The sequence below is a fragment of the Rhinolophus sinicus genome, linkage group LG01 (assembly GCF_036562045.2).
Source record: "Rhinolophus sinicus isolate RSC01 linkage group LG01, ASM3656204v1, whole genome shotgun sequence".
Lineage (NCBI taxonomy): Eukaryota > Metazoa > Chordata > Mammalia > Chiroptera > Rhinolophidae > Rhinolophus > Rhinolophus sinicus.
The window spans coordinates 190231311-190257669 of NC_133751.1; the positions used below are offsets into that span (position 1 = coordinate 190231311).

General features: G+C 37.0%; 1 protein-coding gene across 1 annotated transcript in view; it reads right to left on the reverse strand.

Annotated features, from left to right (window-relative positions):
• ABCA12 (ATP binding cassette subfamily A member 12) overlaps positions 1 to 26359 on the reverse strand; it is a 164114-nt gene that overhangs the window by 96103 nt on the left and 41652 nt on the right. The window contains exons 3-5 of the mRNA XM_019727083.2: positions 13734 to 13887; positions 4921 to 5012; positions 2724 to 2821 (exon numbers count right to left, since the gene is read on the reverse strand). Coding sequence (XP_019582642.2) covers positions 2724 to 2821; positions 4921 to 5012; positions 13734 to 13887 — 344 coding nt within the window. The remainder of the gene's footprint in view (positions 1 to 2723; positions 2822 to 4920; positions 5013 to 13733; positions 13888 to 26359) is intronic.

Here is a 26359-nt window from a genome sequence, read left to right on the forward strand (position 1 = left end):
AAGTCTTCAAGTAAACTGACCTATCTTCACAATAGTCATTTTAAGGTCCTGCATTATAGCAATTACGAAAATAACACTAAAAAACACTGGGTTTACCCATGAAAAGTCATTGAGAGAGTGTGTGAATGTAGTCATTCTTGTCATTGTTATGATTGAAATGATTTTCATATGATTTGCTTAACTGCACTCATTTCCTCTGTGGCCAAATAACACAAATGCACCAGATCTTTTCTGACACAAATCTTCAGACTTAAAAATCTTGGTTTTTCCTGGGCATTTATCAGCAGAGACTCAGGTGTCTCATGCGAAATTGGCCATGATCTTTGGAGGATTTCCAGAAAGTAGGAGCTTAAGAATCTATTCTCAAGACCAACAGTGTTCATTTAGAGAAGTGGACACACATAGATTATGTTTCATTTGTAAAGCAATTATTTCATTTAAGAGTTATGCACAATGTGATATATAGATGATGTATTACAGAATTGTACACCTGAGATCTATGTAACTTTACTAACAATTGTCACCCCAATAAACTTTAATTAAAAAAAAGAGTTATACATATGAAGAAAAAAGGAAAACATATATGAAAATATATAAAGATATGTAATTACCAAAAGCAAATGGAAAGCATTTTTATCATGGAATCATTATAAGTCCCCCATGTATTTCTTTTTTTTTCCCCCCCATGTATTTCATAGTACAGACCAATCACAGATACAGAACTATTTTCAGCTATAATATTGAGCACATTCACCATTATGAATGTGTTTAGATAACTACAGAGCCAATTATATTTAGTAGTAATAGTGAATGGGTCCTTCTTAATAATTAATTCTTGTAGCCCTGGGAAATGGTGGCCAACTAACTTCATCCTCCCCTTAAGTTTACATCACAAAATCTACACTCTGCTTTCCAGTGACCCAGCTTCTAAAGGTAATGGGGGAAAAAACAGGATACACTTATTCTAGGATATACTGTAAGTGCCAGGTTTTCCAGTCATTCATCCATATCTCCTCCCTAACGCTGCACATAAACTCACCCCAAAATGATTTCTCCACTTATTCTTGCAAGAGTTGCAGAAAGCAGTAAAGAGAAAGAAAGCGGAATCAGAGAGATTGCTGACATGGGCATCAATATGTCATCCTAATTTTTACATCCCTTCCCTGCTCCAATTACTCTAAAAATATGTATCTATACATAGAAAATTCCTTTCTGACTTATCTCCACTGGATATATGACTCTGCGCTGCCTCACGAAATTCTGTAATTTTATTCCATATGAGAAAGAGACCTTGGGAATTTCAACAAAAGAAATGGAGTTTTTTGTGAATAGCATTGCTCTTCTAGATATTAAACAATTTAACTGATCCAATGCAAGACTTTTACTTCTAGGAACCAGTATGGAAAAAATAATAGAATAACTTTCCCTAGTTTACACAGTAGTCTGATTTGGGATGGCTTTAAATTGGGATTAACTGGGCACATTGAGGGCTTTCCAGGCCAGACAGCGTGCTTTACATATCTCAAGTATTATTTATTATTGAAACTAGAGGTCTAGACTGGGCTAAATGGAAAAGTCTTATATTTCAATCAGCACTGGCAGAATTGCTTTGGTGGGTATGGTGCCTTTTCCTGGCATCCACTTTTGTGTTGTCCTTTGCCTTATTAACATAGACCTGTTTATTGAGATGCCTGAGTTACACAGAGTGTTAACTCAAGGGTAACTAACAGAGACACATTGAGCTGCAGTGGTTACGTTCACTGGAATATGAATAAAAGTCAGAGATATGTCCCCATGAGTCAGAAAGCAGAAACATCTACTACGTAAGATATGGATGTATTATTTAAGATGCTTGTGTGTAAGTAAGAGAGAGAGATTTGTCTATTGCAAAATGTTTAACATGACCTCTTCTTAATTTCTGAAGAGCATGTAAAGCAGGGCTCAAATGCCTATAGGGGCCAGCCAAATAACTTAAATGTATGAAACTGGCTGGATGAAAGACAGTGGGGATTATAGTTAATAGAAGAGTACCTATTCTGCCTAAAGGCCTTAAAATTCCATTTCTTAAAATCCCTACACACACACACACACACACACACACACGCACACACATTTAGTTCACAGGCTGCCAGTTTACACCTTTGACAGAAATTATGTGTATTATCTTGCAATCTGGAATCTTAAAGAAAATGACTAGTAGACAGAGGGAGATCCATAGATAAGCTCTCTAAATTCTGCGAAGGAAAAGGATTTTACTACTTTAGAGAGATGTTTTCCATTGCTCTAATTTTTCCAAAGGTGTTATCAGTATGAATGAGGCAGCAAGCTTAATGAGTGCTATACCTTCATTTGCTTTCATATAGCTTTTTTCCCTTCCCTGCTTCAGAAAATAAAAAGATCACATATATACCACCCCATTTCTTACTGAAGGAAAATCTCAAGTTTAGTTAAGGAACTTAACAGGAAAGTAAATAAATATCTAAGATCTTAAAGAATTCAGAATGTCTCAGAATTAAGCTGGCTTTGTTTGTTTGTTTGTTTGTTTGTTTGTTTGTTTGTTTTTAATTGAAGAGCTCCTAAGAAAAGATTCTTCTTGAGATATTTCTCCAAATGGGAAAGATGGCCCAAATCTCTTCCTATTTAGACCATTCCTCTACTAACTTAAGAGGCGTTCGTTCAACTGCTCTATACTATCAGTTCACTAGAAAATTGAGTAACATTACCTTTTCCAAATCAAGGATCCTGGCAAGGACTTGACTACCATTGAAAGAATCTGTTCCAGTACTTTCCAAATCAGAACTTGGACTGGGGAGTACAGTGGCTGTAGTAGAAGAAAGAACAGATTAGATTCTACACACACACATGCACGCATGCACACACACACACACACACAAATATAAAGGGACAGGTTCACATAAGAATCCAGAAATATCATTGCACCCTCATATACCCCACAGCAAGAATGTGCTCAAATATGCATCTTCCACGAAAGTTTTATATACTGGCAAAATGGCAAATTCCATGCTTTTTCTTTTCCCATAAAATTGTGATGGTTTTGGTTGTTTTCCAATCATTTCAGATGTGATTTGCTTTCCTTCCAGTTTATGTCGTTAAACTTCATCACCAATATTATTGCCTAATAAACTGAATCATTTCTGTGCAGGCCTAGAGGATGTGAGGTGTCTCCACTAGCTCCACAGATCCATCATACCCAACATCTGTTCAAAGGATCTGCCAATGCACATCTGGCGGTAATGCTTTTCTTTTTAATTATTCAATTGGGAGGCTGAAATCTGCTTAGGATCATAAATTCTCTTCTCCCCAAAGTGGCTTCTGAATGATATTTCAGATCAAATAAATGGGATAAAGCAATTAGTCCAGAGTATAGTATACTTTACTTAAGTAGTTCCCAAAGTGGCTTCATCTAGTACTCTGTGTGGTGTGGCACAGACCCCCAGGTCAGGGACATCGGTGAGAAGAGTATGTTCAGACCAATAGCATGGATGTTCACTAAGCCAGTGTGTTATCTTTTATACATTTTTGACAAAAAATACTTTGTTATCTTCACAGTAAAGAATCTTAATATTCAAAGATATGGTAACTTATCACCATTAGGGCCTAGGCTTGATTATAGGGCCTGCAGGGCTGAAGAATTTACCAACTATGGTGCGCACGCAGTGCAATATGCAGACGATGTATTATAGAACTATACACTTGAAACTTATACAGTGTCATTAACCAACATCACCCCCAAAAATTCAATTTCAAAACATTACGAATACATTTTTCTTGACCAAGGCAATACATTTGCGAGAGGACTGGCCCGGATGAGAAACGTAATTTGTGGCTACCGAGCAAAGCAAAGCTTACTGGACTGCAACACTATGCTCTTTGCTTTAACCTACTCAGCCAAAGACCCATAGATCATTCGCCACAGAACATTAACTCCTCAGAACCACTCACCACTTTATTCCTACCACATTAACCCAGGACTTTTTTCATTTTGTCCATCAACTTGTATTGGAATTATTTAATGTCATAAAATCTTAAATATTCCATGGCATTTTTAAAGGTACTTCTTTTTTTCCGGAGTACAGTCCTATTCCAACATACAGGAATCTTTGTTTTGTTCACTAATATACCCCCAGGACTTAGGACAGGGCCTACATGATAGCAGGCACCCAGTAAAAACTGTCAAATGAATGTATAACAGTCCTGCTATTCAAGAGTTTGTTCTCAGTGGGTGGCTTCGATGAGTGTTTCTCAGGATGGTCTGCATCAAAATCACTTGGCATAAGGCTCAGGAAGCCCTGCCAGAGAGTTTTCTGCCCTAAAGTTTGAGGGCCACTGCCCTAGCTGTGAATGGTGAAAGTACAGTCACACTAAATGACTGTGACACTGAACGTTGGGTGGGAATGGTGAGAATCTAGCTGAGAGAGTCCCAGCGTGGCAGTGGTTGCAATACCAGGTCTGCTGGATGACTACAGACGGGGCACTTAACCTTGCTGCGGCTCATATCCCTCATCTGTAAGATGAAACGTTTGGATAAATCTCTGCGATTCCAGCCAATAATTTTTATTCCTGGGCTTTCTAACCATCCCAGCATCATCTAATCACAGAAAAAGAGTCCCTAGGCAATCCTGGGAAAGTATGCAATTCTCAACATCATATGATTACCAACTAAGCTTTTGCTCCCAGAGAGTATTTCAGGAAGAACTTAATTTCCAATTATTCTTGAGAACTTTGTGTAATTGCACTGCCACACTTAGGCAGCCATAATAAACATTTAGATCTCTTAGGGATATTGTAGGCATTCCGCCTTCGTTTGAAAAGTTAAAAGTATAAACCCTTCTAAAGAGTGGACCTTTACCAGCTGTTCCAAAAGGCCCGTTCTAAATGCGGCAGAAGAGAATAGCATACCCGGTGATGTGTGCCTTCTTTCTGGACCTTCGGTGCTCTGGAGTGATAAATTGCTGTGCTTCTGCAGGTTGGATGACTTTCTCAGAATTGCACTGGAGAGGAAAAAGCAAGAACTCTATAACTTCACCCACATTAACTTCAGTTAGTTACAGCAATGTATTATGTGCCGAATTCCATGGCTCTCCGAGGACTTTTAAATTTTTAATCTACTTTCTAGGATTTTAATGAAAGAACTCACCTAACCATAGACCAATGGATACATAAGGTCTCCTACAAGGTTCATTTTATTCAGAGAAAATAACCTAGATGAGGTTTAGTTATTTTTACTTTAATCTTGTAGAAAGGAAATTATTTTAAAAAGACATTGAAAGTAAATATTGAAAAGTAAATATAGAAAAGTAAATATTGAAATTATAAAAAAGACATTGGAAGTAAATATTGAAAAGTAAATATTTTTTTTTCTTTTAAAAAGATGATAGATCCCAAATAGATAAGAGTCCAAGGGTGCTTGGGGAATGGAATCAAAGGTCTGCTTATTTGTCAACCTTTAAAGAAAAACAAGTTTTCTATATTAAATTATAGATGACATTTTGAAGATTGTCAAAGATGAATACTTGTAAGACAGATTCAAGGAAGAGGGAAAAGAACACACATTTATTGTATGTCTAGTCTGTTCCAGGCACTGTGGTTGATATCATTACAGGTGGCACCAAGTGTTAAAGAAATGATGATATAAGCTGAGTTTTAATTGTACTGAATGTATCAACACAATAATAATAGCATCGTGGTGACAGGGCTCCCTGTACAATGTGATCACACTAGCTTTTGGAAAAAAACATTATTGGCCATCCTCACAATTTAGTAACCCTCTTTTTAAAAATTCACTTCCCGTTTAGTTGATTATTATTAAAATGGAGATAATCTTATTTTCGTGAAAGCATGATATATCACAAATATTGCCTAAAATAAATGTATGTGTATTTCAAGAGTGAAATCAGTCCAGATGCCTGAATTGAATATTTTTCAGAATGCCTACCAGTTGGTGACTTTTGTGTAGCTGTTTAAAAAAAAAGTTTACTTAAGGTATATAAGGATGGATACAAAAAGGTAACAATAATGGAAAAATAAGCTCTGCTTACTACCGTTGGTTCAATTTGACTTCCTTTTTAGAAATGAGATCTAAATCCTGGTTCCAGGGTACTTTGTGATTTGTAATTGGAAAAAAAAATCTGTGTTTTCTTCCTTCACTGTGTTCTTTTAAGACATATGATAAGAAGAGGTAATATTTGTTTTCATTCCCTAGTGTTTTTTCAATACTTTCTATAAAATGTACTGGTTGCTTCCAAAGTTTTGCATTCTTAATGCATATCTGAATTATTCATGACCATGACTGTATTTCCCTAAACCTTTTTACATTCCTTACAATGACTATTTGGATGGGAAAGCACTCAGCTAAAAATAATAACTGACCTGAACTTTTCCCCTTCTCTCACACTGAAGTTTTAGAAAATTTGAGAAAGTCAGATTCACTTTACTTTTTCTCAACATTTTTTAAAAGTTCAGTTTGAAACACTACAAGGAAGACTGTTGAATATCAACACATTTTGAAAATACAAGGAAAAACTACCTTCATAAAAAATTTAAGGGTTAGGGACAGCAACAAAAATCAAAGGGAAAATGACAAAGATCAAAATGAATAAAGAAAGAGCAAGAGAAAACAGAGACTGCATAATAAATGGGAGCGGAAGACAGAGAAAAAGGAGAGGAGATAGAAAACGAAGAAAGTGTGGGCTCGGAAACAAAATCTGCATCTATTCTACAGAGGACACCTTGCCCATCTTCCCACACTCAAGGAAGAGTCCTGAAACTACTCCTATTCTTTAAACACCAAAGAAAAACAAGCTCACCTCTTCCCAGCAAGCCACTGGATCTGCAGTTCTGAATTTGCTGAATAGTAAAATGGCTGCTTCCAGACCAGGAGGACTGTTTTCTAATAGAACCTGTCCATGATCTGGAAGTGCACATGGTTACATGGTATCCCACAAATGAACGCCATGTACCAGGAATGGGGAGGTGGTGCATCTCCTTTTACATGGCCTTGACTGGTCTTTTTGTTGGGGTGAAAGCTCAGGATATCATGTGCTTTGATGTGCGTCTGCCTACAGATTTTCCCGTTTCATTCTGTATGTACAACGTGTAGTACAATGGCATGTGCCCACTGGCACTGCGCAACAAAACTAATGGTTTTAAACTCTTAAAATGGAAAACACAATATAAATGTAAAACAGAGGTTGAAATACAGCTACTTCATCCATCCAATGGCAATTAATTCTATTAACTCCCATTAAATTACTAAAGGAGGGCGGGGAAATAGCCAATCTTACTGAGTTAATAATGGTAAACTCTGAACTTTGTAACCAGCATGACCATGCTTCTAGACAGAGCACTATAAGCTTCTTAGAACGACAGGTGAGAAAATGGTCCCCTTTCTGTTATTTGACACAATTTAAACACTTTGTGCATATTTTATACCAATTTAAGTATAATATATTTGTTTGTGTACCTATTCTTACCACTTCTCCATTTTAAGCTATAACATTTTTGGAAGTAGGCAACATGTCTCATTCGTGTGTTGTTTTTTTTTATTCCAAACACCTAACACAGTACTGAACCATAAGATCAGATGGTTAATAAAATAAAAAGACTGTATATTGCTGCATTAATAAAATAAAAAGACTGTATGTTGATGGTTAATAAAATAAAAAGACTGTATATTGCTGGGGAGTGATAGAAAGAGATTTGGAGTTAGGAGATACCTTTGGACTCCCAGCTCTGCCTCTTCCTAAAAGATCTCAGTCATTGCCTCCCTCATCTGCAGATTAAGAATAGTACACCTACCTTGCAAGGTTGTTGTAAATGCTATATGAGATGTGCTTATATAGTATAAGCACATTAGTAAGTGCCGTGTCATCATAGGCACTTACTAATATTGACTGTCAAAGTACCCACAAAAGAAGATGGTGCAAAGACAGAGCCTTTACCATGAATATGGAGCCAAAGCCCCATACTTAAGCACCTATGCTCCGCATACAACCCCTGTAGAACACTAGAACCTTCACTGTCTCTGGACACCAGATGGATGCACTCCTACTATTCAGGTGTCTACTCAGAGAACCTGCAAGCATTGGCTAGTGAGGTGGGGCAAGGCCAAGGACCTCACCCAGGGTTTTGTAACCCTTTGTTCGGTTTATTATTTAATTTCTTTACCAGTTTACTTATAAAATGAATTTTCCATTCATAGTAATGATTAATTTTCCCCTTCTTAGACTTAAACACATTTGAGAAAAGTCTACCATGCACTGTGTTGGCAGATAGTAGGAGGTTTAGTACATAACCATAACAAGCATTTAATACTAGATAATAAAGACTATCACTTAGGAGAACTAATAGCTAAGGAAGCATGTGTTTTACATAGCCTAGTCTGCCCACTTATGCTGCATACCTGGTTCGGCAAAGGTCCTAGAACACCCAGGAATGGCACCACAGACACAAATGTATAATCTTACACTGTACTCACCATATTCATTCATTAACTTACCAACAATTATTAAATTCCCACTCTATATAATATAATGAGAAAGTCCAATGAGAAATCCAAGAATTATAATTCATTAATGGTATTAGCTAAGTAAAAGTATGCAAAAGAGATGATTGAACAAATGATAGGGGCCACTAAATCAGAGTTATCATTTGTGTTTCTTATAGAGCAAGATCCTATAGAATTATAACTTTAATTCAAACCTCTTGCTACCTTAAATTTTTTCTTCACCCTTGTACTAGACCTGTAGTTCTCAACTGGGGATAATTTTGCCCCCTCCTTCCCAGGGGATATTTGGTAATGTCTGGAGATATATTTGATTGTCATAACTAGAGGGGGCAGTGCTACTGGCATCTGGAGGGTAAAAGCCAGGGCTGTCGCTAAACATCCTACAATGCACAGTACAACAAAGAATTATCTGGCCCAAGTAACAATAATGCTGAGGTTGAAACACCCTGTACTAGGCTACGACAGATATGAATTTATTCCATGATGACTCATTCCCATTCCTACTCCCTAGGACCAACTCAGGAGATTACAAATCCTATTCAGGAACTCTGAAGAGTTCTAATGAAGACTCAGAGAATCTGCCTCAGACTGGATACCTCTAGGCAGTATGTTAGAGCATTATGCAAAACTTAGATGCCTCCTGAATCCCACATGTAAGCTCACATGAGTCCAGAAAATTCATCCTTCTGGATGAAGCAAGAAAGACTGAATCAAATCTCCAAGTGGCCCATGGTACCATTTAACTACCTGTTACCAGACTCAGTCACAGGTACAGTAACATGGAGATCACTAAGGGCCTCTCCTCTAAGATGCTCAAGAAGCAAATTCTGCCTCAGCAGCACTTGTAAGGCTCTATTTTGGAACAGAATTTGCAAGGAAACATCTTGGACTCAAAAATGTTAAATTTCAGATACTGGGAAGGAGACTTAGGCCCAGAGAAGATTTTACTTCTTCTCAGACATGTCTACCAAGAGTTACATTTGGGAAATGTCACATTTCTATAAATTCTGTATCATCTTATGCAGTTCTACTGGGTGTCCTTGTACTTCCTGTGAGTGGAAAGACTACCTGTGTAGGTGGTATCCATGTGTGCCATGGTACATTCTGTCTATAAAAGGAATTCCTACCAGAAAAGACACATATGGCAAATTCTGGAAAGAAAATTCTGATATTCTTCTTTTTTGCCTTTAAGGGTTAGTTAAACGTTTTATACGTTTTTCTCTTTTTCCCCAGAAGTATAATTATATGAGTATGTAGTGACACCTGGAAGAAAGGTGTGGGCTGTGCACCAGTCCTTGTTCAATCCCAGGTCCAGGTGATATTCATTATTGACTTGTTACTACAAATAAGGACACTGTAATGGCTTCAAGACCCTCTCAGGGGTTTCATGCAGTTGTCTTTTCTGGCTACCCCCAAACACAAGTCATTCATAAGAAAAATTCTTAATTTTTTTTCATTCTTTTCTTGTATTTCATTCTGACATTTATTCCTTCAGGGCCATCCACGTTTCAGATGTAATCCTGCCTGCCCATGTTCAAAATATACCTGTCTTCTAGGTGGCTCACTTACCAATCAACGATCTATATCAGTTAAGATGAGAAGATTTAGAAATACCTTAATATGTTACTTTGTCCTAGGGTATTTTCTATTCTAAGGAGAGAATTCAAATATATATATGGCAGTTGAAACATCCTGCCACTTTGTTTTTTGATAAATAAAATTTTAATTTGTATTTTTACACAAATACTCATTAAAATGATTACTAAGTGTTTATAAATTACTCTGGAATGAATCCAATATTAGGCCTGATATTGGATACATCCTACCTCATCTTTATAGTCAAAGGAGGACCCGTGCTTTTCTACTTCCTCTTACCTTACATTCCCAATAATATCTTTAGGTCAGTTTCTGAAGACATAGTTTTCAATACTAAACAAAAGCCTTGGCACTTTAAAGCTATCCCGAAATAAAACCTGATTAGCTATGTTTCAAATTCTACAGGAGCCATGTAACAGGAGCAGAGGTAGGAATTTGGAAACCACTGGTCATGGATGAGAGATAGGGAGCAAATCATAGGGTATTTACAGGAGCTATAGGAATGCTGAATCACTTCTCCACATAATGATCCTGAGCTCTGGAGAATGGTCTTTGCCACTCGCCAGCTGTGTGAGCAAGAGCACCGCCAGGTCCCCCACTGTTCTGATGTATTCTTAGAGGCGGTGCTGAGTGGAAAGATCACAAGGGTAAGCCCTGTGATGTTGGATCATCCGTTGTGCAAATGAGCAAAAAAACCATAAAGGTAATCATTTCTTTTTTTTCAGAAAGCTAGTTAGAGTTGAGGATGAGTATAGCATTGGATTTTTTTTTTAAAGCACTCCATTCTGATGCTAATGCCTAGAGAAGTATGAATTTAATAACAGAAGGCTAGTGCCAATGCAAAAACATATCAAAACAATTGGCAACTGGCCAGCAAGAAGTTACTGCCGTGTGATCATATCTTTCAGAGAGTATTCTATTGTAATAAACATGGTGGGCCTTTTTTGATGAGACCAAAGATGGCATTTTCCCCCCTTCACTTACAGAAGAGAAAAGGAAGATTGTTTTGTTTCTTAATGAAGCTATTTTGGTGAATTTTTCTTCACCAAAGGGAAGCAATTTAGTGGAACAGCTTACCCACTAACCATGCCCAGTTTCATTGCCTGGCTATATAAAGCATAAAAGTTAATAGCATGGTGGGAAATATCATTAATGCAATTTTATTATTGTACATAATTTTCTAAATTAAGCTCCAATTACTTAGTAGTTTAGAGAAAATACTGAATATACAGCAACACACAGCTTGAGAGAGACGAACTATCTGGAAGTCAGAATAAAATTTTAAAAAGCAGACGTGGCCAGCAGTCTAAAGAACAATCAACAGAGGATGAAATAAGCCGGGTCTTTAATCCTAGTTCCAAACCCAATTCAATGGCTCATCTAAGGCAACTCTCATGAGTCTGGTTCTCTATTATATAACAGAAAAATACTCCTTTGGGGGGACATATATTTATATATTTCTTAGATATTATTAACTATTTCCCTCATAGTTACTTTGTCCTTCACTTAAAAGAAAAAGCTACAAAGACAAGAGCCCCAGGTGTAGCTGTAATATAATTTTAAAATAATGGATATTCATTTTTCCCCATGTCTTCTCTAACGCTTGGTTCATGAAATGCCCGTCTGAAGTACAACCTCTTCATGAAGAGTAACCTGATTACCCCAGCTGAAGGTCCTTCTACTTTAAATATGGAGGGTATCTAGCTTCAGCATCCTTCTGCCACTCTTCACTATACTCTCTACTATTATCATTATTGATTTAACATTTTCCCTCCCCTGCTAGAACACAGGCATAGATCATGCCCAACTCACCAGTCACACAGGGACACATAGGCCATCCGTGGACTGGTTGAACAACCAAAGCACCATGCTTCCACCTCACCTCTACCCTAACTACACAAGGGGCCATAGGCTCTAGTTAGCTTTTGGTCTCCTTGCAGAGAAACCCAACTAGTGCTAGTGGAGGAAATGCTTGTATATGCCTCGAACATGTTAGTCTCAAAGACACTATGTCATGTCATTTCTCTGCTTAAAACTTTCCAATTTATTTTTATACTAAAAATAAAATGTAAATGCTTTCCCTTTCCCTACATGTTTGATTCTGCATGCTCTAACTCCTGTGCACCTTTTCAACAAACCTCTTACAAGTTTCACCAACCCTCACTATGTTCTAGCCATATTAGCTGATTTTCTGTTCCTCTAAATGGTCATGTTTGTCCCCACTTCAAGATCATTGGTATTTCTCTGCCTGGAACATTCTGTTACAGATGTTCACATGTTGGTGCTAGTTTCTCTCTGTCCTTTTTGGTCTTTACCCAAATGTCATCTTCCTTGACCTTTTCTCACCACCCTATTAATAAATTCGTACCTTTCAACTTCTATCTTTTGAACTGGCTTATTTTCTTGCCATCACACTTATGATCAGTAACTATGCTGTTTATTTATTTGCCTGCCCTGTTGTGTGTTTTTTTAATTGTTTTTCCACTAAAGTGCAAGCAACAAATAGGTAGTGAATTTGTCTACTTCACCTCTGTGTCCCAGTGCCTAGAATGGTGCCTGGCATATAGAAATTTCTCAGTCATTATTTCTTGAATAAAGTAGTAAGTGGATGAATGAACATCAGAGGTTTTAAACATCAGCCTAATTGAAATAACAAAACCAATGTGAGTTAGCAACCCAACAATTATGTATGTTTCAAGTCACTTCCCATGACAATTCTTCACATGGTTTTATTTATGCTAAACAGCCTGTAGTTTCTCTCTCTATTTTGATGACCAAAATTACAATGATGATATTAAAGGAGAAATGGTGCTACATGTCAAGGAATTTAAATTAAAATTTTAGAAACAAATAACTCTGTATAGAATAGTATAATCTTTTCTTGAGACACTTAAAAAAGCATCTGTGCCAGAATTATATCATGGTCAATTCAGACTACAATATTGTTTTCAGTTCCATAGACAGGTGGGTCCCTGTGGGGTTTGGGAGTCTCTCTAGGTATAGAATCCCAGGATGGAAAATTGAGATTATAGCTGGTCAGTTTGTACATTGTCTAGATTCTCTATTTTCATTGATCTGCTTCTCTCATCATAAAATAGGACACACATTAAACTCATTTAAATGTTGTTGTTTAATTAAGTATACTTTCAATTTTATTACTTTGATCTCTAGACACATAATTTCCTTATTTGCATTTTCTGGCTTCTATTATATCTGGAAGTGCCACATAGAGTACTATAGAGATGTGATTCTTCCAGAAGATAATGCCGCAACATCTCCCTACATCTTATATTTGTGATCAAGTTGTAGGAAATGTGTCCCTGACAATTTGAGGTGGGATAGAGAAACTCTGAGGGAAGTAATGGAGGACTTGGCCACCCAGTTTGAAAAGCAAAGTTTGGATTATTCATCTAAAGTAGATTATGCTTAATCCCACATAAACATCGTCATTCCAGTTTGTAAGAACCTTGTTCATTCATATTTAGATCATCACATTTGTAGATACATAAAATAAAGGTATATTTATTTTAGGATGTCTTCCTGGATATCTCATACAGAAATAAGCTCTGACCTCTCAAAACCACTAAACACACCTGGGAAGGGCTCTTACCTGTCTTTAAATGCCACATCATCTATCCCTTTCCTACGAAGCAGATCTCGGGGGCCATAGGGTGTGTCTTTGCATTTAGAGTCTGTGTCACAGAGTAGGGTTTGCAGGAATGGGAAGAAGCCAGTACTGGGAAGGTTTCGAGGTGCCAGGTAACCTGAAATTGGAAAAAACAAACAGACAATAATGACATCATTGTGACATTTGCCTAGGAAGACAAACAGATGCAGTAACTCTGTTTTGTGAAATTACCTTCTGGATTATGACTGTCTGGGTCCCCTGTACCAAGAGTTTAAAATTCCCTAAATCTCTCTTCCTGGGATTTATTCTAAGGAAATAGTTGCAAAAATGTTTTCTAGAGTGCTTTTAAAATAAATCACAATACACCCATGTGATAAAACACAATGCAGCCAATAAAAATGTTGTCAAATAATATAGAAAATGTTTATAATATATTATTAATTAAAAAGAGCAGATCAGAAATAGTATCACTGGAATATTCCTAATTTAAAAAAATATATATTAATATATGCATACTTAAAAATCTGGAAGGATTTTTTTCCCCTGGGTGGTATAAGCCACATGAATTTTGTTTATTTTATTTGACTATATATTAACTATTTTTCCCACAATGTACTTATCTTCTTTTATAATCAAAGTCATAAATACAGCCAATCTTCCAGATGCCAGGAGATATTTTTGGACTCTTCAAAATTAAACACAATGGCTAAATTAATTATCCTATATACACAATATTTTTCCTACTTAAAAACCAATAATAATAGTGTGAGTGAATATGCAAACTTTCCCCAATATTATTGCCACAGAAAACAAGAACTATAACAGCAAAGGGTTTTGTAAACTTTACTTTAACATTTGCTTTATAAAATGTGACGATGGCATACACGAGTCCACAGTTAGTTTTGATATTGAAACACTAGGTTCTCCCCTTTGGGAGAACACAAGGACAATGAACTTTCCAAAAAAGCAGATTTAGAGACTATAAGGGTAACTCCAAACTGAAGACCAAAATGCAAAACCTTAACTTCCTCATGAGTCTGTTAAAATGAGTATCAGTTTTCATTATAAAAAGATTTGTTTTTGTTATTTAAAAAGAGAGAGAAAAAAAGTAGAAACAAAAACAAACAATAAAAACCCCAGTAAGGGCAATATGGCTAAGTGTGCATTAATATATTAGCAGAGAGAATAGTAAATAGAATTTTGATCTAAGTAATTTAAATACAGATCTACATAAAAAAATAACAATAAGATTGGAAATAAAAGGGAAAGAGCAATAGGAAAATTGGCCAGAAGAAAAGTCAAGAGAAAAAAACAGAGAGAGTGATTGGAAAATGCTATGTTGTTAACTTTGAAGATGGAAAAAGGAGACAAAAGCCAAGGAAAGTGGGTGACCTCTAGAAGCTAGAAAAAACAAGGAAACAGATTTTCCTGGAGCCTCCAGAAGGAATGTAGCTCTGCCAACACCATAATTTTTAACTGCTGAGACTAAATTTTGGCTTCTGATCTCCACAACTGTAAAACAATAAGTTGATGTTGTTCTTAAGATAGTAAGTTTGCGGTGACTTGTTACAGCAGTCAAAGGAAAAACTAACACATAAAATAACACCAGTATGAATTAAAGTTTGAAAATTTATTAGAAATTAGAAAGACCACCACTCTATTATTCACTACCTCTACCTAAGCAGCTTCTCTTTCTGACACCAGAAACACCAGTGTCTCTCCTAATATTAAACCGAAGTGAAAATTGCAGTGAGCCTGTAATGTTTTCATTGTAGTGCAACTCCTTGAATAAGCTAGAGAGTAGCAGTCAAATTGCCCATTAGCGGTTTCACATCATCTCCCTGTAACAACATTCTGCCACAGTGAACTGCATACATAGCATGACCTTTACAATTCGGCAGTGAAATTTCATCCTTAATGGTGATCCACCCTGTTACACAGATCACAACTGCAGTCACTTACTGGGGTGTGGGTCTGCAAATGGGCTTATTCTTATTCCAAATACATGCAGTGAGTCCATTCAGAAATGGAAGGCAAATAGAAGGGCAACCGAAAAGATGACCCCTCTGCTCTATGCTATTTAATCATGGTGATGGTGGGAGTGAGCCAGGTAGTGCTGAAAACAATGGAAGCTCAAGGGGAGCCATAGTGTAACAGGAAGAGAGGTAAAAAAGGGAAACGATGTCAAGGAAAGAAGACCTGAGAAGAGGTGGCACATTACATCCAATTTTACTTATTCTGCATTGAATATAATTTGCAAATTATTAGAGAGGAATTTGAAAGAATTTAAACCCACAATATTCTTTGATGTGATTAACTATAGGTACGCATATGCCTACTACACAGGAAAATTCATCACAGTAATTCCTTAAAAACATGTTGCCATGGTGTACAAAGTCCAGATAGTACATGCTTTGCATGGTTATTTTTTGATAACTAGTATTTAACCAGTTACTATGGGTTTAATGTAAATGAGGAATTGGTTTAGGTGTGCACAATTTTCAGTTAGCACAGTGCTAATGCAGAGCAAGGGCTGCCTACATTATTTATTTTTCCATCATCCTTTAACCAAGAAGTGTATACTCATTAAGATGAGGAAGATTGTTGCAACAATTACATTAGCACTGATTTATTAAACATTTGCTGTATTCCACATGCTATTCTAGACATCTAATATATACATTTATGTCATGCATCCTTCTTTGACATCCATAACATACTTTCTGATGCACATCAACCTTTCACAAAGTCTATAAATCTTCTAGAGCTAACAAGTCAGAATTAACTAAAATTAAACTTTATTGTAGCTTTCTTGTAAACCATATTGATTTTTTAATCTTCTGCCCATCTCGGTTATGTGTGCAAAGTAACCCCTCAGAGCAATGGTGGAATGAAACCATCCTCTGTTTTAAAAAGCTGTTAATTCTAAGTTGAACTCATTCTATTCTGAAGGTGTCTCTGGCACATTCCGTTTCCAAAGTTATGTTTCTCTGCATTCCCAAATGCTTGGATAAAAGAAAAGGAGAAACATTTCTCTATCGCACAGAACTTCCATGCATCAAGCGTGGATCATGCAAAGTTAAGGCTAATAATTGGTTGCCCATGTTTACAGCCAGAGCACAGATTGAAGGATACAAATAGAGAAAGTTCATAACTGCATAAGCCATGGCATAGTTGCGTAGGGGAGGAAAGCAAAACAGAGCTCAAGGTCTTGAGATAGAGTGCTGAGGCAGAATAAAGTTCTTGGTATCCTGATTCCCAAAGGTTTCACACCCAGGAGAAAAGTCATGCCCTTCTCTAGGAGAAAAGCTATTAAAGAACTTGCAATTTCATGGAGAAATTAGAGTCAGAAGACTCCAGCATAGGGAGAGAGGTGGGGCAAGCAGGTAACAAAATTCAAACCACTTACGGTTCGTTTCTTAGGGGCTCCGGGCAAAGACAATGAGTTTGTATGAGGAGCCATCCATGGGTGGGGAGAGGCTATTCTCATAAAATGGATACTGTCAACATTATTGACCCAGTCCAGTAATGACATTGACAGGGTTCAATGTTATTTCAGGGAGTTGAATCAAACCAGACTATCAAACACTTTTAGGAAAAAACCAATGAGTTAAGCTTCTAACTAAATTGAATTTATTTTTCGTTGAGAATGAAACCAGTCTTATAAAAAGATCCAACTCTAGGAATTTTTAAAAAATAGATAATTTGTAAACAGTTGCGATATAAAGCAATACATCTATGTTTACCTAATAGAAGGATCCAGTTTGATTTTCCTTTCCCTTTCTGCACAAAAGCACTTATTTAGAACAAGCTCAGTGTGCCATAACGTAAAGATTGGAACACTGGTTCTCAAAGTGTGGTCCCTGAACCAACAGTGTTATTATCACCTGGGAATTTATTAGAATATGAAAATTTGACATCCCACCCCAGATTTACCTAATCAGAAACTCTGGGGGTGAGGTCCAGCAATTTTTATTTTAACAAGCCTTCCAGGTAATTCTGTTATACTCTAAAGTTTGAGAACAACTGAATTAGACTGCAATCTTTTTCATAAGAGTCAGAAAGTATTTTAAGCTACAGTCTACTGTCCCCATCACAAATCCTTAAGTCTGAAATTACAGCATGAAAGCAGCCATAGACAATGTGTACATCAATGATCCTAGTTATGGTTCAATAAAACTTTATTTACAAAAAAGGGAGAAGGCTGGATTTGGCCGACAGGCTGTAGTTTGTTGACTCCTGGAAGGATAACGTTTCTTACACTTGTCCCTTTCCTGTCTTGTCCGTTTCTTGTTTTCACTTCTTTTCTTCTTCCCTCATCTCATCTAATCTACTTACTATGCTTTTTCCTCTATTTCTCTATCTTTTTGTCTTTCCTTTCTGTTCACCACCTCCTGTATTTACTCAGTTTTCAATTCATCTTTTCTCTCTTCCTCCTGCTGCTCCTCTTTCTCTCGCCTACCCCTCTGTCTCTTTACTCGTTGACACAGCCAAGAATGCACATTCTTCCAACATCTTCCCTTACTCCTTTTCCTGTTTCACCACCGCAGAAGGATTGTTACCCAATTCCATAATAAATTCAGGAGTATGTTGCTCATTGGCAAAATCTAATACGGAAGTGCTATTTCCTGTTTCTTGCATTATTAAAGAAATGCCACAGTCTTTTCTGTAATGAAGCTACTTCCATGTGACATCATTAAGCTCAGGAAGCATTGTGTAGGCTGCCTTGGTGACATTTGTAAATATCATAGTAACTGTAGAATTGGAGAACTTCCACTGTGTTTCTTTGTGTTTTTCTCAAAGCAAGTCAGAAACCCACCTAGGTGGTATTTTTGCATTTCCAGGTTAAAGAATTTGGTCTTTATCCCAGTGAAGACCTGAATTATAAATCTTGGAAGAAAAAAAATCTGACTTTTTAAAATATGAAGTTATTTATTTGAGGCATTATATTTTTCTTTTCGGATACACAGTCACATGGGCAGAATAAGTATCACGTCTTCTGATCAGGCAAATGATAAGTCTCCTTGTGAAATACCATGATAAGAATGTGTCACCATGACAAGCATACAAAATAAAACAAGCATGTCCAGAATCATCACCTACAAATAATCAACTAGCCTAATATGAATAAAGAAAATATGGGAAAGGAAATGAATCTCTGAAGTATATTTGTAATATTTTATTAAAATAAAGTCTTTTTACCCTTCTTGTAGTTTTTGAGCATATTTTGTTCCCAATTACATTTTTAAAGATGTAATTGAACTTATAAATGACATAACACTAACCTTTCAAATTATTTCATAACATTACATCAGGAAGCTATAGGAATGTCACTGTTCTCCTTCACAAATACTTTCCATTTGTGGGACCGGGCTGTTTCCTGAGGGGAGGTGTCCTTCTCCCCGTCCATCTGCAGGTTAGAGCAAACATGCTAGCTCTTCTCACTTCAGTCCCTCAGAATAAGGGCTATTGGTTTTTACCTTTGTGAGCCAGAGAGACCTTAGGCTAGGGTTAAATACGGATACGACTTTGAATCTGCAGATGGACGCTAACTCTTAAATACAATTGCACTTTTGAGAGACTAGATAAAGAATAAGCTATTTGAAAGAAAGGAAAGTCCTCACATGGTTCTTAGCACAATGTTTGACACATTGCAATAAATTATTAATTATATTAATGAATGAATCAATGAATGGATGAACCCCCCGAGGGTCACAGGAAGACTGCATGATTTAGAACTTTAACATAATATGCATCTTTATCTTTATTATCTGTAGGACAAAATTTCAAAATTGAACCCAACGTTATAGTAAGGTCAAAAGATAACAATAGATATAGTAAGTTCAATGGTAGTAAGTACGTTGGATAATGCTGCATTATATTCATGTGCCTTATAAAAAATAGATAATATTGATTAATAAAACTAATAGCATTTATTGTTATAGGCTTTTATCTTGGTGTCCTGAAAAAATCTAGCTATTACACACTGTCATTCATAATGTCAACCACTGAATTTATTATCCACAAAGTGAATCCGTCCATCATTTATTCAATAAATATTTACTGAACAAATACTGTGTATCTGGCACTGAGTAAGGTACTACGTAAGGTTCATTCTTCTATTTAATTTTTTTTTCCTTTTAAACATTAAAAAATACAACTCTGGGTTGTATGTCTGTGTGTGTGTGTGTGTGAGAGAGAGATAGAGATAGATAGGTAGAGAGAAAACGCACACCTGGTTTCAAAGCTCATCACACTTTCATTAAACAAAATATAAGTAGAAGTCATTTGTTTCCTTGAATTGTCAGAAATATTATGTATGAAAATAACATATACTTGGAAATAAATAGTAAAACATTGGTTTAAAGAAACTTCATGATTTTTAAATGAAGTAAACAGTCATCATTTCATATGAGCCCCATAACAGTCTTATAAGATAGGCAGGGCAAGTGTTATACCCATTTTGTTGATAACCTCAGAGAGAACATATAGCTGCCTCAAGATCACATGAAAAATAAAATACCAGAGATGGAGCTAGAACTACATGATATACGACATTAATGAAAACAACATTGTGTTCAGCTAAGTCTCAGTATATTTTGGAGTGAACAGACTGAGAATTCGAAAAACAGGTACCACTTCTGGTTTTCCTGTTGATTCATTGAATCACCAGAAGTAAATTAACCTCTCTCTGTCTCTATTTCCTCATCTACCAAATTGAGGATAATGGGCCTTGCCACCTCACAGGGTACAAGGAAGATTAATTAGATGAAGCTTGTGTAAGGTGCTATGAAGAGGGAAGGCCCCATAGAATCATGAGTTACTATTGCTCATCAGACTTCTGTTGTAACATTTGTCTTATTTTCCACACAGTGGCTGGGGTTTTGCTGCTCTGCCTTGTCTCCCTGCTCTGTGCCTTGAACCAATGACTGGTTAGGAGTATTGCATGACGTGTTTCTCTCCCTACTAATTCATAATATGTACCTGTAACAACTGGTGTGATACTTCAATTACTGCTTGCTCAGTGGGTGTGGTGCCATGACACATTCTTCCTAATTTTCCCCAGGCAAGTCTTGCTTCATAGGGCAGGCACTTTTCCAAGTTCAAATCCATCGGCAAAAAGGTAAACTGTTTTGGGGCAGTGAGGGCTGAAGCAAGATGCTTAATCTCTAACGCGGTGGGTGAGGAGATCCTATATTCAAAATTTGGCATCTGTATATGTTTAATGACTAGAGCCACAGAGAACAAGAATAAACCTTGGGTCACTTGAGATATTGTCCTACATGCTGAGATGTTCCCACATCCTGTACATCCCTCAGAGTTTCTTTCAAGTACCACAGCCAACCGATTTTGAAAGGTGCAAAAAATGTCCCTGTGGAGATAATTTTGGGGCTCTGGGTATGACACGGCAGGTGCAAAGGAAGTGAGGAAAGATTCCTCCTGCCTCCTTTATATTTTTGGCTTACTACTATTATTATTTTTTTTAAGATAAGAAGATGAGGCAGTTGCTATCGCTCGGGATGTTGCTATCGCTTTAAATGTTACCTCTTTGATCTTAAATTGCACACTTGCATGGATGGTCAGCCCAAAGGGCTCTGATCCACCTTATTGAGCTTCCAGCACAGAGTGTGCCTCCCACCTTTCTGACTGTTAAAGTGGTCCTGTTGGGTGATGGATTCCAACGGCCATGGCCTGATCTATTTAAACTGTAAATGAAATGGTTTGATTCAAGGCATGGACGCATTCACAGTAACACACAGATGCCAGATAATGAACTCCCACATGGACTGAACCTGGAAAAGTTTAAAAATAAAAATCTTATAAATTCAAAATATTCCCACTTGGCAAGGAATGTTGAGTCCTATGGCTCATTTTGGGTGACAAGATGTCTGTGTTGTTAGATGGGCCTAATAGTAACTAACATTTTGCTTGTCTGAAGCTTGTCTTTCAATAACCAAGACTCACAATTGTATTCTAAAAAATCTCCCTGCCAACGGCCATTTGCAAACACAACCTTGGCAACTCTTTTATTTCCTTCTAAATCTAAATTAGTTCAAAGAGGAATGAACCTGAGGTCCTGATTTTGTTATAGAACATTCTTCCTATAAAACTTAGTGGCCTGATTCTCCTTAGATGTGGCTAACCAGGGAAGTGCCCTATGACCTCTGAGGCATGGCTGATATGAAGCGGGATACACACAGGTATGACCAGGCTGAATGGGCTGATTCTGGTAGGCTGAGAGCCCCTGCGCTGAGCCCCATCATTGCAGCCCCTCCCCTGAGACATTCCCCATTTCCACAGATCCTGCAATCAGTTAACATCTAGCAAAGAGAGGGGGGACTCTGGACTAACGGTGCTTTCTCCAGTGCCACCACGTTCTTCTGATTTGTGATACAAGTGCTGTGCTAATTGTCAACCACATCGGGTGTCTCCCAGTAGGGTTTCCAATCGGGAATTCCCACCTGTTCTCGAGAATTATTTTCCGCTTTCCCATTCCCGAATCCCGAGAAAAGTTGGTCAGGAAATCGGGAAAATCAGCTCCTTGAACCCAGGTGGTTGGTAGTATCGGCCATCACTTTGTGGAAACAATTCATTATGGAGAATAGAAAACAGTTTATATCTTGGGATTCGGGAACGGGAAAGTGAAAAAAATTCCTGAGAACAGGCAGGAATTCCCGCCCGGAAACCCTATCCCTCAGCCATCTAGGCCGTTAACTACCAAAGCCTTCACTGGGGTAATGAAATGAAGAATTAACTCCTGTTCTGTCTAGGACAGTCTCCAAAGTGACGCTGGGAGTTAGGGAAGTGGGATGCATCAGAACCCGCATAAGCCAGACTCTGGGTCCAAATGAGTTTAGGAAACTAAATTCTGTCTCCTGTTCTGGGAAAGCCAGAATAGATTTGCATATTAAAGTCTCTAAGAAGTTTTTCAGTAAAAAAACCCGAATAACTTTGGTTAATTCATATTTCCACATATGTGAGCACAGAATATTGTATCCTTTCTTCTTTTTTTTTTTTCTTTTTCTTCCTGTTTTTAAGGATAATACCCTGGGAACAAATATTTCATGGGGTACACTTTACGAAACAGGGCCTTAACCCATGATCTCACATATTCCCAACTGCAAAGGGACCTAGAACTGAAAATGTATTTATCTTCCCCCAGGAGGAAACTTTTTACATAAGGAAATATTTTGGCTTTGAACCTTAATGTACTAAAACTTACTTAAAAACTGCCACCTGACCAACTTGGCTTAGCTATAGCTGTTCAGCAAGCACCTTAGCGTTTATTTGTGGGAGTCCATTACAAAACCAGCATCACTATTTGTGGTAGCCCTTCAGCAAAAGTGGTCTCAGAAATTGCTTGGAGAAGAGAATTTCATTCCCAGAGGATTTGGGGAGGCTTATAAAATTACACACACTATAATGGGGAACAAAATAAGATAATGAGGAAATCAGAATAAGAGCAAACAAGGGTAGGAAAAAACAAAGCCATCACAATAGTAGGTGCCACATGTCTGTGTGTTATTAGAAGTTGACTGTAAATTTGAATCTGAATGTCCTAAGGAACTAAAGAAACGAGCATTTACCCAGTTCACATAAAATAAAATAAAAATAAATAACTATAGTGGGAGACGTATAGCTTTTTCTATACAGAGAGAAACCTTACCTCTCAGTCACCAAGAACTGTGTTTCAGTGGGTCCGAGTGCATTTGCCCCAACCCACAACAGGAGCACCAATGAAAGTGATCCACCATCCCAGTGACCCATCCTTAATGGGGAGTGAGTGACCCAATCTGAAGGTAGGCAAAGAGTAGGGAGAAACTGAGGGACTATTCTCTGTACACCACTTAGGAAAGTGGTGCCAAGTTGAGACACCACCATGATGGTACACAGAATACCAAGCAAGACAATGAAAATAATGCAAAGTTGTTTGGTGGTTAGTCAACTTCTCAAAAATTTGCCTTTCTGGTGCCTGGGCTAAGTTACGAGTTGTTGCCAGGAGCTACATATTGGCAAAAATTTTAAGAATTACTCTCATGAGTGAAGTACTGGGCAAGAGTTGAAAAGCATTCTTCTAATCCCAGTTTTGCAAATGATTTATTTTGTAGCCAAGACCCTCTACCTTGTCATTTCCTCATTTACACAGGAAAAGTAAATCTGGACTACCCATCCATCACACAATTACATGGAGAAGATTTTCCTCTAAAAGGAAATTAACCATGTTAAAGTATAAGCACTTAATATAAGATAAAACTTATGATTAGAAATTAAAATGTAATCTTAGTAACCCATTAAGAGTAATGATATAGAGAAAAGGATTTCAATAATTACCCCTATAGAGGCATGTAACTAACAACTATTTTTTTCATTCAGAAATTTGACTCAGTTATTATCACAGAGAATTTTGTGTATTGTAGTGTAAAAATAAAAGCCAGTGAAATGTATTGCTAGGATCATTGTATAGGGGAAAAAGGCCCATAAAGGCAGAAGCTTTGTAACTTTTCTAATTCAACAGTCTGTTCGCTTGGGAAGAACAGGGTTTGGTTCTGGGTCCCATCACTTTTCAATAGCTTGTGGAATGTTTAGGTCTTTGGTATTCACATTCTGTCTATTTACAAATGATAGGTGTGACAGCCTGCCAGTGGAAAATGTATGTCACAACCTTTTCTTTCAAGCAGGACGACTACTGGCAGGTAGCAACCTCATCTTCTTGTCAGGCTTGGCGTTCTCCTACACCAAAGATTTTCTTACCAAGGCCTCTGCCAATCAGAATGAGACAATTTAAGTAACCTGTGACTTGCTTTGTAACCCGCAACGTATTATTGGCCTTCTCCCTCCCTTGATGTAGAATCACTTTTCATCAAAGCTACCATCTCATTAGCAAAAAAAAAAAAAAAAACAGAAAAATTCCCCAGTGGCATTCTCCTAAGTTGTAGAGCCAAAACATACTAACATAGCAATTAGTATTTTCTACTGTGTCTAACAAAAAAAAAAAAAAGTTCTTTTTTTCTGAAAACAAAATGCTTCAGACAAATACAAATTGAAACCATGAGATTTCATTTTACACCTATCAGGTTGGCCAAAGATTAAAAAGTCTGACAACATCAAGTGCTGGGAAGGATATGCCTCAGTGGGCACTCTTATCCTATGATAGGGGGAAAGTAACTTCGTAATGCCACTGTGGAAAGCATTTGGCCATGTTCAACAATGTTTAAAATGTGCATAGCTCTAGGTATACATGTGCCCAAAGAGAAATATGAAAGAATATTCATCACAATACCATTGGAAATAAATTGAAAAAGGAACCAAGATGTTTATGGCAAGACCATGGGTAAATAGATTGTGACACATCTATGCATGGAGTATGTGGTTAAAAGGAATACACTGAAGCATCATAAATCAATGGAGATAAACATACAAAATGCAATGCTGAGCAAAACACAGTGTTCAACCCAAAAGGCATAATGCAAAAGGATGCTTGATTGGGGTACTATTTACATAAAGTTTAAAAATCTGTGGTCAAAGGTGAAAACTTCCAGTTATAAAGTAAATAAACCCTGAGGATTTAATGTAGAGCATGGTGATTATGGCTAACCATACTGTATTGTATATTTGAAAATTGCTAAGCGAGTCGATCTTAAAAGTTCTCATCACACACACAAAAAAAAGAATTTGTAACCATGTGAGATGATGGATGTTAAACAAAACTTACTGTGGTAATCATTTCACTATATATATATATATATATATATATATATATATATATATATATATATCTCAAATCATTATGTTACATGCCTGAAACTAACATAATGTTATTTGTCAATTATAGCTCAAAAAAACTTATAGTTATACTAGGAGAAATATAAAACAAACGTTCGGAGCAGCATTGTTCATAATAAGAAAAGAAGAAAAAGAGCAACTGATTATACTACACAGCAAGGAATGAATCAAAGACACTCTTCTAAAAAGAATCATAAAATTCTCCCCAATTCCTAACAGTACCCATTTCTGAACAAAGCCCTGCTTCCTAGGACCCTCCTCAATTATCACCCGAAGTCCAAATCCTATAACGTGTTCTTGTTAATACCCCCTGACTGAGATACGCCACAGTTCTCCATGGTGTGAACTCTCCCAAGCTGCAAGGAGTAAAAGACACAACTGGTGCAACAACAACAACAACAAAATTAAATAAAATCCAGAAATCACAGAATGTTTGAAAACCTACCTAGTACTATTACGTAAGTAGTCAAGCATATAAATATGTAGTAAAAAAACATAAAGAAATCTTGGAAATGTTATACACTGAATTATTGAGAACAGGTTCCTTCAGGAAGAAAAGGAGGGAGGCAGGCAGGAAGAGAGAGAAATTGTTCCAGGAGGTTTACACAGGGCCCTCAGTGGTACCTTGATGTGTGATTTCTGTTAAACAAAAAACAGAATTCTGAAAGACACATGGCATAAAAATGTTACGGTTTGATAAGGCTAGGTAGCGGACACATGAATGTTTGTGTTATTTTAATGCTTGCCAATGTGTTTGAAATACTTCACACTTTTCTTTTTAATGATAATATACTGGAATTACATTAGACCTTAACCAGGAGGTT